The 13,721-nt window shown below is 52.3% G+C and overlaps 1 protein-coding gene and 1 long non-coding RNA gene across 26 annotated transcripts in view; one reads left to right on the forward strand and one right to left on the reverse strand.

The window, feature by feature from the left end:
* Window positions 1-8,255, reverse strand: part of CRTC1 (CREB regulated transcription coactivator 1) — an 86,220-nt gene extending 77,965 nt beyond the window's left edge. For all 25 annotated transcript variants that reach the window (XM_081496249.1, XM_081496250.1, XM_081496246.1 and 22 more), the window contains exon 1: window positions 8,088-8,255. In XM_081496249.1, coding sequence (XP_081352375.1) covers window positions 8,088-8,213 — 126 coding nt within the window. In that variant the 5' untranslated portion in view covers window positions 8,214-8,255. The remainder of the gene's footprint in view (window positions 1-8,087) is intronic.
* Window positions 8,256-8,377: 122 nt separating this feature from the next.
* On the forward strand, window positions 8,378-10,114 carry LOC145508743 (uncharacterized). Its single transcript, XR_014055585.1, has 2 exons — window positions 8,378-8,606; window positions 9,221-10,114. It is a non-coding gene; the product is annotated as an uncharacterized LOC145508743 (long non-coding RNA).
* The last annotated feature ends 3,607 nt before the right edge of the window (window positions 10,115-13,721 follow it).

Consider the following 13,721-nt stretch of genomic DNA (forward strand, 5'->3'; position numbering starts at 1 on the left):
CTTATTTCAGACATATCGTACATGCTCAACCCAGGGCTGAATACCAGTCCTGTCTCTTCCCAACTGGGATGAAGCTCTGGGGTACAGTTGCCCCACTGGCCCACAGGCAAAGAAGACACCTCTTCTCTGCGGGCTGGCAGGGGGGTGGAGGGGTTGAGCAGGAACCAAGACTGCAAAGAGCAAACTTGACCCACCCACCCAAAATCTTCATCTTGCACCCTTGCCACACTCAAAATTATTTTTTTTTTGCTACACTGGGCGGCTTGCAGGATCTTAGTTCCCCAACCAGGGATTGAACCCAGGCCCTCAGCAGTGAAAGCTCACAGAGTCTTAATCACTGAACTGCCAGGGAATTCCCATCCCCTACCACACTCTGACTGTACTCTTGGTCAGCTCCTTGACAACAAGATGCCCTCTCCTGGGACTTCCCTGATTGTCCAGCAGTTAAGACTCCGCTCTTCCAATGCAGAGGGGCCCGGGTTCAATGCCTGGTCAGGGAACTAAGATCCCACATGCCATTCAACACCCCTCCTGCCCTAGGGCCCATGCTCCTGCTGTTGTCTCTCCGGGTTGTCCCCCATCACTGCCAGGCCCAGTTCAGAGTGACAGCCCACAGTTCCTGACAATGGGTGAAATGACGGGTCCACTTGAGGCCTTGAGGAAAACATGACCGGAGTGAGCTGCCAGAGAAAGACAAGTGTGCACGTCTGCAGGTGACCCCTAAGGCCCACTGCCTCAAGGCGGCTTCCACAAGGTACTTGGACTCTGCAGCCCAGGGGCAAGTGACCTGGGGCTGCCATCATAAATGACTGCCAGTGGGGGGAAGGTGGGGACATAAAACAAGAAGAATTCATTTTTACACAGCTCTGGAGGCCAGACACCCAGAATCGAGGTGTCAGCAGGGCCACAACCCCTCTGGAGGATCTCGTCTTGCCTCTTTCAGCTTCTGGGGGCTCCGCGCATCCTTGGCTCATGGCCGCAACACTCCAGTCTCTGCCTCCATCATGCACGGCCTCTCCTAAGTGAGTCTGCGTCCTCTCCTCTTTTCGTGAGGGTGCCAGTCATCTGATCACCCTAAATTCAGGACAAGCTCATCTAAAGATCCTTACCCTACTCGTATCTGCAGAGACTTTTTTCAGAAATCAGTCATATTCACAGATTATTGGGCTCCGCTGGTGGCTCAGACAGTAAAGAATCCTCCTGCAATGCAGGAGACATGGGTTCCACCCCTCAGTCAGGACGATCCCCTGGAGGAGGGCATGGCAACCCACGCCAGTATTCTTGCCTAGAGAATCCCATGGACGCAGGAGCCTGGCTGGCTATAGTCCATGGGGTCACAAAGAGTCGGACACGACTGAGTGACTAACACTTCACTTCACACATTCTGGAGGGCAGGATGGGGCCTATCTTCTTCAAGGCCCCCATTCTACCCACTCTTGGGGAGGCAACTCACAAGCTGGAGAGCAAGAAGACTGCTGGGGCCTTCTGGAGGCGGGCGACGGTGCATCCCATCCTCTCCACAGAGCAGCTCGGCGAGTCCTCTGTGCATGCGTGTGTGTGTCAAGGCTGCAGATGGCACCAGACACTCGAAGCAGCCGGCACAGAGGCAAACAGTGCCAAAGCCAGGATGGAGGCCAGGACTGGGGGCGGCCTCTACGCTTAGCTAACCCAAGACACCACTGCGCTGTGGCTGCGGCCCAGGGGCCTGGTTTCCCAACAGCCTGTGCAGAGCCACCGCCGTCACAGGGTAGGACCCGGAGAACACCCGCCTTCAGCACAGCTAGAGCCAGCAGCCCCAGCTGGGTCCCCGAGGACTGCTTTGCAGGCAGGCTTTTTCTGGCCCAGGTGCTGCTCCCTGGGATGTTCAGTGATCGGTCACAGGCAGAGCCTCCTGTGTCCTGAGTTGCTGGCAACTGGGCGACTCACCCGCATCCCTTGCCCTAACCTTCCACATCTGATCCACCCACATATTCAGTCACCTCTGCTGCCAAAATATCACCAGTACCCACTGTTCTGGGTCACTGCCATGGCCACCTTCTCCATTCTCCAACCCGAGGCTAACAGTGGCCTCTCACCATCTGCCTGCTTCCCTTCTCACCCCTCCTGCCCATTCAGTTCTTAGCCATCTTTGTAAGACACGAAGCATCCTTAAATGATCAAATGGAGAGTTACCACTTGACCGAGCAACTCTACTCCGTGGCACAGACGCCCAGCAGAAAGGAAGACCTATGTCTATACAGGCAACCGGACAGGAACACCCATGACAGCACTGCTCACACTGGCCAGAAAGGTGGAAACAACCCAAGTGTCCACTGATGAACGAATGGATGCTCAAAACATGGTGTCTCCACACAATGGAGTATTATTCACCTTAAGAGGAATGAAGCGGGACTTCCCTGGTGGTCCAGTGGTAAAGAATTCGACTGCCGATGCAGGGCACATGGGTTTGATCCCTGGTCCCGGAAGATCCCACATGCTGCAGAGCAACTAGGCCCGTGCACCACAACTCCTAAAGCCTCGTGCCGAGAGCCCAGGCTCCAAAACAAGAGAAACCACCACAGCAAGAAGCCACACACCACAACGAGGACCCAGTGCAGCCAGAAATAGACAGTTTTTTTAAAAAGAGTAATAAAGCAACAGATGGTGGAGAAAGTACGTAACACCACCGAATTGTTCATGATGGTTAAGATGGTAAATGTTATGTTTTGTATATTTTACCACTATTTTTTAAAAGGGAAGGAAGGACTGATACACCCTACAACATGGATGAACCTCAGAAACATACTGAGTTTATGTCTGAGACGTCAGACATAAAAGGCCACATCTTGCATGATTCCATTTCTATGAAATGTCCAGGACATGCAAACTCACAGGAATGGAGAACAGATCAGTGGTTGCCGGGGGCTTGGGAAGTGACTGCTAATGGGGACGGAGGTTCTTTTTTTTTCCTTTAAGTATTTCTTTTTTAATATTTTATTATTCTCATTGTTATTTTCATTTTTCGGCTGTGCCAAGCAGCATGTGGGATCCTAGTTTCCCGACCAGGGACTGAACCCCTGCACCCCGCATTGGAAGTGTGGAGTCCCAACCACTGGAAAGCCAGGGAAGTCCCAGGGGTGGAGTTTCTCTCTGGGGTGATGAAAATGTTCTAAAGTCGACAGGTGACGGTTATACAACTGTGTATATGCTAAAAACCACTGGATGGTACAGTTTCAATGACTGGTCCGAATGTATTGGGAATGATATCTCAATAAAGATGCTACAAAAACAAGCAAAGGACCAGGTCACTGACCATCACAAATCTTCCCAGGGCTCCTCCCTCAGGGGCCGGTTTCAACTCTCCTCTCTCTCAACATGCCAGCTTCAACCTTGCCAAGCCCTTCTCACCTCGGGGTCTCTGCACCTGCCTCCCTCACAAGGGACAACCCTCCCCGGCATGGGGGGCTCTATCTCACTGTCCAAGTGTCAGCCTCCCGCCCTAGCCATTCCTAGCACATGGATTTGCTTCTCTCTGAGAGCATCTGCCTTGTTTATTTGGAGCAATTCTCTCCTGTCCCATGCTAAAACCATGCTGGCTCTCCAAGAACATGGTCCTCACATGCCTCAACATGCTGCTGGCTCTACTGTGGTGCTGGGGAAGACTCTTGAGAGTCCCCTGGACAGCAAGGAGATCATACCAGTCAATCCTAAAGGAAATCAACCCTGACTATTCACTGGAAGGACTGATGTTGAAGTTGAAGCTCCAATATTTTGGCCATGTGATGCAAAGAGTTGACTCACTGGAAAAGACCCTGATGGTGGGAAAGACTGAAAGCAGGAGGAGAAGGGGGCGACAGAGGATGAGATGGTTGGATGGCATCACCGACTCAATGGACACGAGTGAAGAGAGTGGAGATAGTGAAGGACAAGGAAGCCTGGTGTGCTGCAGTCCTTGGGGTCTCAGAGAGGTGGACATGACTTAGCTACTGAACAGCAACCACCCTAGTACCTAAAAGTGTCTCTGGGATATGCTGGGCAAATAAACATGCCATTTTGTGGAGTAAGCACAGATCAGGATTCTGGGGCCCAGAGAGGTTAAGAAACCTGCCCCAAGTCACACAGCAGAGTGTCACAACCCTCCCTGCACATCAGGCTGCCCAAGTCCAAGAATGAGAAAGGAAGGTTCATGCACTCATGCCTCTACCCTGCTACTCGCAAGTGGACATCACTTCCCATCCCCTGACCCGACCTAGCCTTTGGGGTCCCTGCCCCCGGGTAACATGACAGCATGGATGAACCCCTCAGGCTAACACCTGCTGACTGCTCTGTCACAAGAGGAGGCTCGGTAGGCACACCCATCACCACAGAAGACTGTGAGCAGACAAATGTCAACACAAGTGGTGTCGCTCACTCCAGGAGCGGACGGGCTCCTCCTGACCAGAGGAATTCCACCAAGAAGAGGAGGTACCAACTGTGCCACGTCCCACCCATCTGCAGGTGCAGGGCAAATCCTGGTGTTGACTGCAGGTGGAGGCAGCACGGAAGGCTGCGGCCACGGAGGGTGGACAGGAGGAGACCCTGCACCAAGCAGGCTTGCTCACCTGCGCCACACGCTGCAGGCGTACCACGCGCCACATGCAGTCACGGGAACGGGTGGGGAACGAGCTTGCCCAGCCCGGTCTCAGGTGCAGGCAAAGGCCCACCCACAGTGGGCGCAGAGTTTTGAACTATCTGCCCAGGTAAAAAGCTCACACCCCCTGCCCACACACTGTTTCCTCCAAATCAAAGGCTTCTCCGCCTTGGCACTGCTGACAACTGGGCCAGATCACTGTCTGTGAATTGTGGGGCGTTGAGTGGCACCCCTGCTCTCTACCCACTAGATGCCAGTAGCAGCTCTTCACCTAGTCGAGACAACCAGAAATGTCGTTGCCCAGTGTCCCCTAGGACAGAACTATCCCCAACAGACAGCACTGGTCTGTTTGTAAAAATCTAGTATAAGCTCACCTCTGTCCAGGGCCCAAGTCCACCCCACCTCCCCAACTTCCAACGTAAAGGAAGGCAACAGAGAGATGGGAAATGGTTACAAGGGGCCAAGGGAACTGCTGTCTGCAAATCTTAAAAAAGCTTTTCTAGAGACTTCCCAGATGGTCCAGTGGTTAAGAATCCATCTTCCAACACAGGGGCTGTGAGTTCAATTCCTCTTTGAGCCTCCTCTTGTGACAGGGCAGGTCAGAGAACTAAGATCCCATATGCCGTGGGGCAACTAAGTCCGCACACTGCAACTAGAGAGCCCTCGGGCCCCAACCAAAATAAATAAACTTATATTTTAGAATCTCTAAATCCATCAACCAATAAATGGATAAACAAATGTGGTCCATCCACACCCAGGAATATTACTCAGCCATAAAGAGGAAAGAGGAGGACATGGCAACCCACGACAATATTCTTGCCTAGAGAAACCCATGGACAGAGGACCCTGGTGGGCTATGGTCCATGGAGTCGCACAGAGTCAGACACAACTGAAGCGACTGAGCACATAAAAACGAAAGAAGTTTCCTGATACACGCTAAAATGTGGATGAACCTCGAAAACATTACACTGAGTGAAAGAAAGCAGACACAAAAGGCCACATCTTGTATGATTCCATTTACATGAAATGTCCAGAAGAGGTAAATCCACAAAAACAGAAAAGTTGGTGGCTGCTGGGGGCTGGGGGAACAGAAAATGAAAAGTGATTGCTAATGGGTGAGGAGCTTCTTACGGGAGTGATGATAACATTCTGGAATTAGACAGCGGTGATGATGGCACAACTCTGTAAATATACTAAAAACCACTGAACTATACACTTTAAATAAGTGGATTATATGGTACACAAACCATATCTTGAAAAAGCTGTTATTTAAAGAAATGTTTTCAACAGCAATAATTCATTTCCAACCTTACAGCTGAAACCAGACCTCCAGTCATGAAGACTGCCACAAATCAGTGTGACTCCTTCTTCCTGTCATACCACATACACTGGACACCTACTGCATGCTAGGACATGCTGCATGCTGGAGACAAGATGAAGTGGACGCTCCTGTCCTTAGAATTCTTGACATATGGAGGACACTCAGGTTGCACACTGTCATTCATTCATTCACCAGTCACATCCTGGAGCAGGGACAGGCAGGACCTGCCCGACAGTGAGCACCCAATTGATACGTGCTAAACAAATGCATGGAGAAGGCAATGGCACCCCACTCCAGTACTCTTGCCTGGAAAATCCCATGGGTGGAGGAGCCTGGTAGGCTACAGTCCATGGGGTCGCGAAGAGTCGGACATGACTGAGCGACTTCACTTTCACTTTTCCCTTTCATGCACTGGAGAAGGAAATGGCAACCCACTCCAGTATTCTTGCCTGGAGAATCCCAGGGACGGCGGAGCCTGGTGGGCTGCCGTCTACGGGGTCGCACAGAGTCGGACACGACTGAAGCGACTTAGCAGTAGCAGCAAACAAATGCATGGAAATGAAGATACACATTATAGTCCTAAGGCGATGATCTCAAAGAGAAACAAGCAACTTATTAAAAAAAATAACATCACGCCAAAATCCCACCCGAGGAATCAGAGACTGAGGCTCACATCACAAAGGTACAGTGGGTCTGCCTAGGAGAGTCAAATGTTAGTTGCTCAGCCGGGTCCAACTCTTTCTAACCCCATGGACTGTACCCTGCCAGGCTCCTCAGTCCATGAGATTCTTCAGGCAAGAATACTGGAGTGGATAGCCATTCCCTTCAGGGGATCTTCCCGACTCAGGAATCAAACCCAGGTCTCTTATATTGCAGGCAGATTCTTTACCATCTGAGCCACCAGGGAAGCCCAAGGACAGTCAACTCAGTTGCCAAATCCAGAAACCAGCAAAGCAGGTGTCTGCAGCTCCCACTCAACCCCTCCCGCCAAGGCCCCAGGGTGCAGCATGGAGGTCCCATCCCTCCGCAGGATCAAAGCAGAGATTTACTGCCACCTGTGCAAAGCATGCTCCCCTCTCTCAACCACGAGAAAGGGCTTGCAAGACACATCCCACAAAGGAGGACACCGATACCCAAGGAGTCTGGCACTTCATGGCGGTCGCCAGAGAGCTGGGGCCCAGGAGAGCCAGGTCCCCAAGTCCAGCCGCGACCAAGCCCCTGCTCCAGGCCTACAGGGGTTTCCCAGGTGAGGTTGGCAGGTCATCTGGCCTGCCCCTGCACATCAAATGCACCCAGCCTTCTAAAGAAGAACTGTCCCTCCAGCCTGGTCCTGAGGGGCCAGGGGCCATCTGTGGCTGGCTGTCCCTTGTCCTTGTGGGAGGAACGACACCTGGTCCCCACCATGTGAGCTGCACGGGGAAGGGGCAGCTGTCGCCACTCCAAGCTCCAAGACTGAGCCCAATCTGCCTTCCTGACCCCACTCTGGTCCCCACACTGGAGGCGCCAGATATCCAACAGGGAAAAACACCTAGCCCACCTCAGGTCTGCAAGTAGGGGCACCGTCCTTCCCCCAACACTCAGGGAGTAAGTGCACAGATGACAATGAGGTAGAGACACCTGTCCCTTCAGGTAGCAAGGGTGAGGGGGCAGCTGTCCCCTTCAGGTACCAATGATACAGGAGCTCGTATCCCACCTTCCCAGTTAACAGTGATGCTTGCAAGCAGCACTCAGTCCTAAGCACCTCAGTATCACTCCCCTAGGGAGCAGTGATATAAAAGCACCTATCAGGTAGCAATGTGGGGACACCTTCCCCACCTCAGGTAACAATGATGTAGTGGCACCTGTTCCCTCCAGCTAGTAATGATGCAGAGGCTCCTGCTCATACAGGTAACCATGATGTAGGGACACCTGTCCCCCACTTCAGGTAGCAGTGATGTAGAGACACCTGTACCCCTTCAGGTATCGATGATGTGGGGGCACCTGTCCCCGCCCACGACGTCCGGGGCGTGGGGACACCTGTCTCCTTGGGCCGTGCCAAGCCCCGCCCCACCGCGCGCCCCGCCCCCGCCGCGCGCCCCCCGCCCCGTGCACGCGCGGGACACGCGCCCCCTCCCTCCCTCTCCGGCCCAGAGGGGTCGGCAAGGGAAGCCCCCTTACCCGCGCGGCCCGCGTCAGGCTCAGGTCCTTCATGACCTCCTCGAAAGCCGCTGTCTCCTCCGCTTGCTTCTGGTTGTGCAGCGCGATCTTCTCGCTGAATTTCCGCGGATTGTTCGAAGTCGCCATCTTCTCGCCGCCACCACCTCCTCCTCCTCCTCCTCCTCCTCCTCCTCCACCTCCTCGCCCCCCCACTCTCCGGTGCCAACACGCAAGCGCCGACCAGACCCGCGGGTGGAGGGCAGTGCGCAGGCGCGTCGGCGGGCGTGAGAGCGGCGCGTGCGCACAGGAGAGGCGCGCAACGCGGGGGCGACCGCGCATGCGCGCGCTTCGGCGGCACGCTCAGAGGCCCGAAGGGGAGGTGGGAGAGGGAGGGCGAGGATTTCGGCGCAGGCGCAGTGCGCCGTCTCCTGGCCCGCTGGACAGCGGCTGTCTGGCTGTTGGCCACGGTCTGGGAGCGGACTGGGGCGCTGGAGCCCCCAAGAGAGTGACTCCTCGAGGCAGATCCTTCCAGGTCACCAGGTGGGAGCAAGCACCCACTCCAAGGACAGGTAGCTCTCGAGGCTGAGCCTCGGCTCGGACCAGTTCAGCTCAGACACCAGTTCAGGGCATTGCTCATCCATGCATGCGTTCATTCGTGTATTGAACGCCTATGTATGCCAAGCATGTTGGGGAAACGGCATGAGCAAGGAGACGTGGTCCCTGCCCTCACAGGGTGCACAGTCGAGGAGAGGGGAACAAAACCCAGCAATAAATGACCCCAAAACTTTTCAGATGGAGAGAAATGTGATGTGGAAAATAAAACTAGTAAAGAGGAGCGTGGGCTTCCCTTGTGGCTCAGCTGGTAAAGAATCCGCCTGCAAAGCGGGAGACCTGGGTTCGATCCCTGAATTGGAAAGATCCCTTGGAGAAGGGAAAGGCTACCCACTCCAGTATCCTGGCCTAGAGAAGTCCATGTATAGTCCATGGGGTGCAAAGAGTCGGACACGGCTGAGCCACTTTCAGTTAGAGGAGAATGATGTTAGGAAAGGAGGCTTCTGTGGCCACCATGGTTTGGGGGGTGTGATCAGTCCCCAGCCCAAAATCCCAATGTCGTCCTTAACACTTTTCTTTCCCTATTCCTATTCCCTCTCCAGTTCCTATTCTCTGGATCCTTAAGCTTGGAAAACTGGAACTACAGAGCTTCAGCCTCCTCTCTGAATTTCTCCAGTCCAGTTTTACTCAAGGAAGTCCAGCTTTTTCATCGAAGGCTAAAGGACAGGTCCAGAAACCCCACTCAGATCCAGCAGTGAAAGGGAGAGCAGAGTCTCCCCAATGACCTGGGGGTGGGGGGAGATCTAGGGAGAGGGGAACTCTGACATCTAGTTGTTCCTACCCAACCAGAGGGACCAAAACCACCAATATCGAAAGTTTATATGCAGGAGGCTCTAGGGATTTCAGGGTATGGGCAGGGCAGAAATCAGGAGGGACAGCAAGGAGAATTTGGGGTACCTGTAATTTCATAACAAGCACAGTTTTTACCAGGGCAAGGGATGGCTGGAGGGGACACTGATGGAAATCATAGGGGGACACCAGCGTTTTCCAAACATGCTTTTATTTACATCTGTTAACAGTTTAATGAAATGTCCACATTAAATACATATACATACACATTTTAATTTGGAATGTTCTGGGAACTGCCATTTCATACTGTTCATGGGGTTCTCAAGGCAAAAATACTGAAGTGGTTTGCCATTCCCTTCTCCAGTGGACCACGTTTTGTCAGAATTCTCAACCATGACCCATCCGTCTTGGGTGGCCCTATATGGCATGGCTCATAGTCTCAATGAGTTAGACAAGGCTGTGGTCCATGTGATCAGTTTGATTAGTTTTCTGTGACTGTGGTTTTCATCTGTCTGTCCTCTGACAAGGATAAGATGCTTACGGAAGCTTCCTGATGAGAGAGGCTGACTGTGGGGGTCAAAACTGGTTCTTGTTCTGATGGGCGGGGCCATGCTCAGTAAATCTTGAATCCAGTTTTCTGTTGAAAATGAGGCTGTGTTCCCTCCCTGTTATTTGACCTGAGACCAAACTACGGAGGTAATGAAGATAATGGCAACCTCCTTCAGAAGGTCTCGTGCATGCACTGCTGCACTCAGCGCCCCCGACCCTGCAGCAGGCCACTGCCAACCCACGCCTCCGCAGGAGACTCCTGGACACTCACGGGCAAGTTTGGCTCAGTCTCTTGTGGGCTCACTGCTCCTTTCTCCTGGGTCCTGGTGCACACAAGGTTTTGTTTGTGCCCTCCAAGAGTCTGTTTCCCTAGGCCTGTGTAAGTTCTGTGGTCAAATCCCACTGGCCTCCAAAGTCAACTTCTCTAGGAGTTCTCAGTCCCTTTGCCAGATCCCCATGTTGAGAAATCTGTTGTGGGTCCTAGAACTTTCTTAACAGTGCAAGAATTTCTTTGGTATAATTGTTCTGCAGTTTGTGGGTCATCTGCTCGGTGGCTCTATGGTGGGGTTAATGGTGACCTCCTCCAAAAGGGCTTATGCCACAGGTTGTGTGACCTGGTAGCTGCACCCAGAGCTCCTGCCCCTGCGGCAGGCCATTGCTGACCTGTAATTCCACAGGAGATTCAAACACGGGTCTGGCTCAGTCTCTGTGGGGTCTCTGGGACCTGGTGCTCACAAGGTTTTGTTTGAGCCCTCTGAGCATCTCTGGTGAGTACGGGTCTTGATTCTAAACGCAACTTCGCCCTTCCTAACATCTTTCTGGGGCTTCTCCTTTGCCCCTGGACATGGGGTATCTTTTTTTGGTGGGACCCAACATTCTCCTCTCGATGGTTGTTTAGCAGCGAGTTGTAATTTTGGAGTTCTAGCAGGAGGAAATGAGCACATGTCCTTCTAAGAACTGATGCTTTTGAACTGTGATGTTGGAGAAGGCTCTTGAGAATCCCTTGGACTGCAAGGAGATCAAACCAGTCAATCCTAAAGGAAATCAATCCTGAATATTCATTGGAAGGACTGATGCTGAAGCTGAAACTCCAATACTTTGGCCCCCTGATGCAAAGAACTGACTCCTTGGAAAAGACCCTGATGCTGGGAAAGATTGAAGGCAGGAGGAGAAGGGGATGACAGAGGTGGAGAGGGTTGGATGGCATCACCGATTCTATGGGCATGAGTTTGAGCGAGTTCCAAGAGTTGATGATGGACAGGGAAGCCTTGCGTGCTGCAGTCCATGGGGTTGCAAAGAGTCGGACACAACTGAGCGACTGAACTGAACTGGGGACTGCCACTGCTCTGTTTTTAATATTTATTTTTATTTATTTGACTGTACCGGGTCTTCTTTGCAGCATGTAGGATCTAGTTCTCTGACCAAGGATCAAACCCAGGCCCCCTGCATTGGAAGCTCAATGTCTTATCCACTGGCTGCTGCTGCTGCTGCTGCTAAGTCGCTTCAGTCATGTCCGACTCTGTGCGACCCCACAGACTGCAGCCCACCAGGCTCCCCCGTCCCTGGGATTCTCCAGGCAAGGACACTGGAGTGGGTTGCCATTTCCTTCTCCAATGCATGAAAGTGAAAAGTGAAAGTGAAGCCACTCAGTCATGTCCGACTCTTCGCGACCCCGTGGACTGCAGCCTACCAGGCTCCTCCCTCCATGGGATTTTCCAGGGAAGAGTACTGGAGTGGGTTGCCATTGCCTTCTCCGTTATCCACTGGACCACCAGGCAAATCCCCACTGCTCTTTTTATCCTTCTTGTTCATATTGTTTTGAGCACTTTCTTAGACTTCTGGCCTTTTTGCCTACCAAGTATCTGCCCCCTATCTGGGGTATTGACAACCAACTGCCCTTCACTTCCTAACTTTCAGTCACTGATTTGTGGTAGAGTTGGTCTCATGGCTCACTCTCCCCACAAAGTCTCCCCCTAAAATTGAAAGTCTTGGCCCATCATCAGAGCCACTGCTCTGACCATCATGATTGGATAAGGGCAGGCACGTGACTCAGTTTGCCCACTGAGATACAAGTCTGGAATTTTTGTCTGAAGCATGGGAAAGAGAAGCACTGTCTTTGCCTGGGTAGCTGATCTGAAGGATTACACAGACCTCTGGGCTTCCCTGGTGGCTCAGACGGTAAAGAATCCGCCTGCAGTGCAGGAGACCTGAGTTTGATCCCTGGGTTGGGAAGATCCCCTGGAGGAAGGAAAGGCTACCCACTCCAGTATTCTGGCCTGGAGAATTCCATGGATTGTATAATCTATAGGGTCGCAAACAGTCAGACATGACTGAGTGACTTTCACTTTCACTGCAGAGCCAGAGGTCACCACTTGAAGAGAGGAGGCCTGGGGATTTCCCTGGTGGTCTAGTGGTTAGGATTGCATGCTTTCACTGCCACAGCCTGGATTCAAGCCCCGGTTAGGGAACTATCCTGCAAGCAGCACACCCCAAGTACAGACAAAAGAAAAAAAGAGAGAGAGAGGGAGGGGCTTCCCTGTTGGCTCAGTGGTAAAGAATCTGCCTGCCAGTGCAGGAGACACGGGTTCGATCCCTGGTCCTGGAAGATGCCACATGCCACAGAGCAACTAAGCTCATGCACTGCAACTATTGAGCCTGTGCTCTAGAGCCCGAGCTCTGCAACAAGAGAAGCCATTGCAGAGAAGCCTGCACACTGCAACAGAGTATCCCCCACTCACCGCAACTAGAGAAGAGGCCTGCACAGCAATGAAGACCCATCAGAGCCAAAAGTAAATAAATAAATAAAACAGAGAAATAGAGAAAGAGGGAGGTGACCTGAGAGTGAACCCACACAAAAGCAAACAGGACCACAGGTAGAGATACTGTCTGAACTCCTGCATCTAGTCATTCCTGAAGCTAGACGCTCCTGCCTTTTCGGTTATATGAACCAATAATTCTTTCTCTCTCCCTCTCTTTTTTTTTTTTTTTAGGCTGCACTGGGTCTTCATCGTTGAGCACAGGTTCTTGATTGTGGTGCACAGTCTCCAAAGCATGCAGGCTCAGTAGTTGTGATATAAGGGCTCATTTGCTCCATAGCATGTGGGATCTTAGTTCCCTGACCAGGGATCAAACCCAGTCCCCTGAATTGGAAGGTGGATTCTCAACCACTGAGCCATCAGGGAAGTCCCCATTCTCTTTTTTACTGAAGTTGATTTGAAATCTATCTTCTCTCCATAGTACTGAGACTGGAGCTTCTGGGAGTCAGATAAGGGGCTGGGCATTCTATTTATGTGACTTCTAGTTCCTGCCACCGTCTTGTGAGATTGGAGAGGAAATAGTGACAGAGAGCAGAGACAGCAGCTGCAAGTTAAGTGCCAGACCAGGACTGGAACTCAGACCTGACTGCAGAGATCAGCTTCCTTCTCTACACCGGCTTTTGTTAAGGTTTAAATGAGGTTAACATGTGTCAAGTGCCTGGATCATAATAAGTGTTCAAAAAATGCTGGTTACCCTGATCACTTACATATGGCTGTATTAAGCCTGTTTCTGCACAGAAAGATGCAAGAGAAAAGATTTGGGGGGTAACAGCAGCCACAGCAAGGGGCCATGCCTACAGGGCAGAGGTGAGGGGCCTGTGCTTGCCCTCCTCACCCCCATTTACCCCACGCCCTGGCAGTAACTTGATCCATCCGAAACCCTAGTGAT

This window comes from Giraffa tippelskirchi, chromosome 6 (genome assembly GCF_054371585.1).
Source record: "Giraffa tippelskirchi isolate mGirTip1 chromosome 6, T2T-mGirTip1v1.2.pri, whole genome shotgun sequence".
NCBI classification, from domain to species: Eukaryota; Metazoa; Chordata; class Mammalia; order Artiodactyla; family Giraffidae; genus Giraffa; species Giraffa tippelskirchi.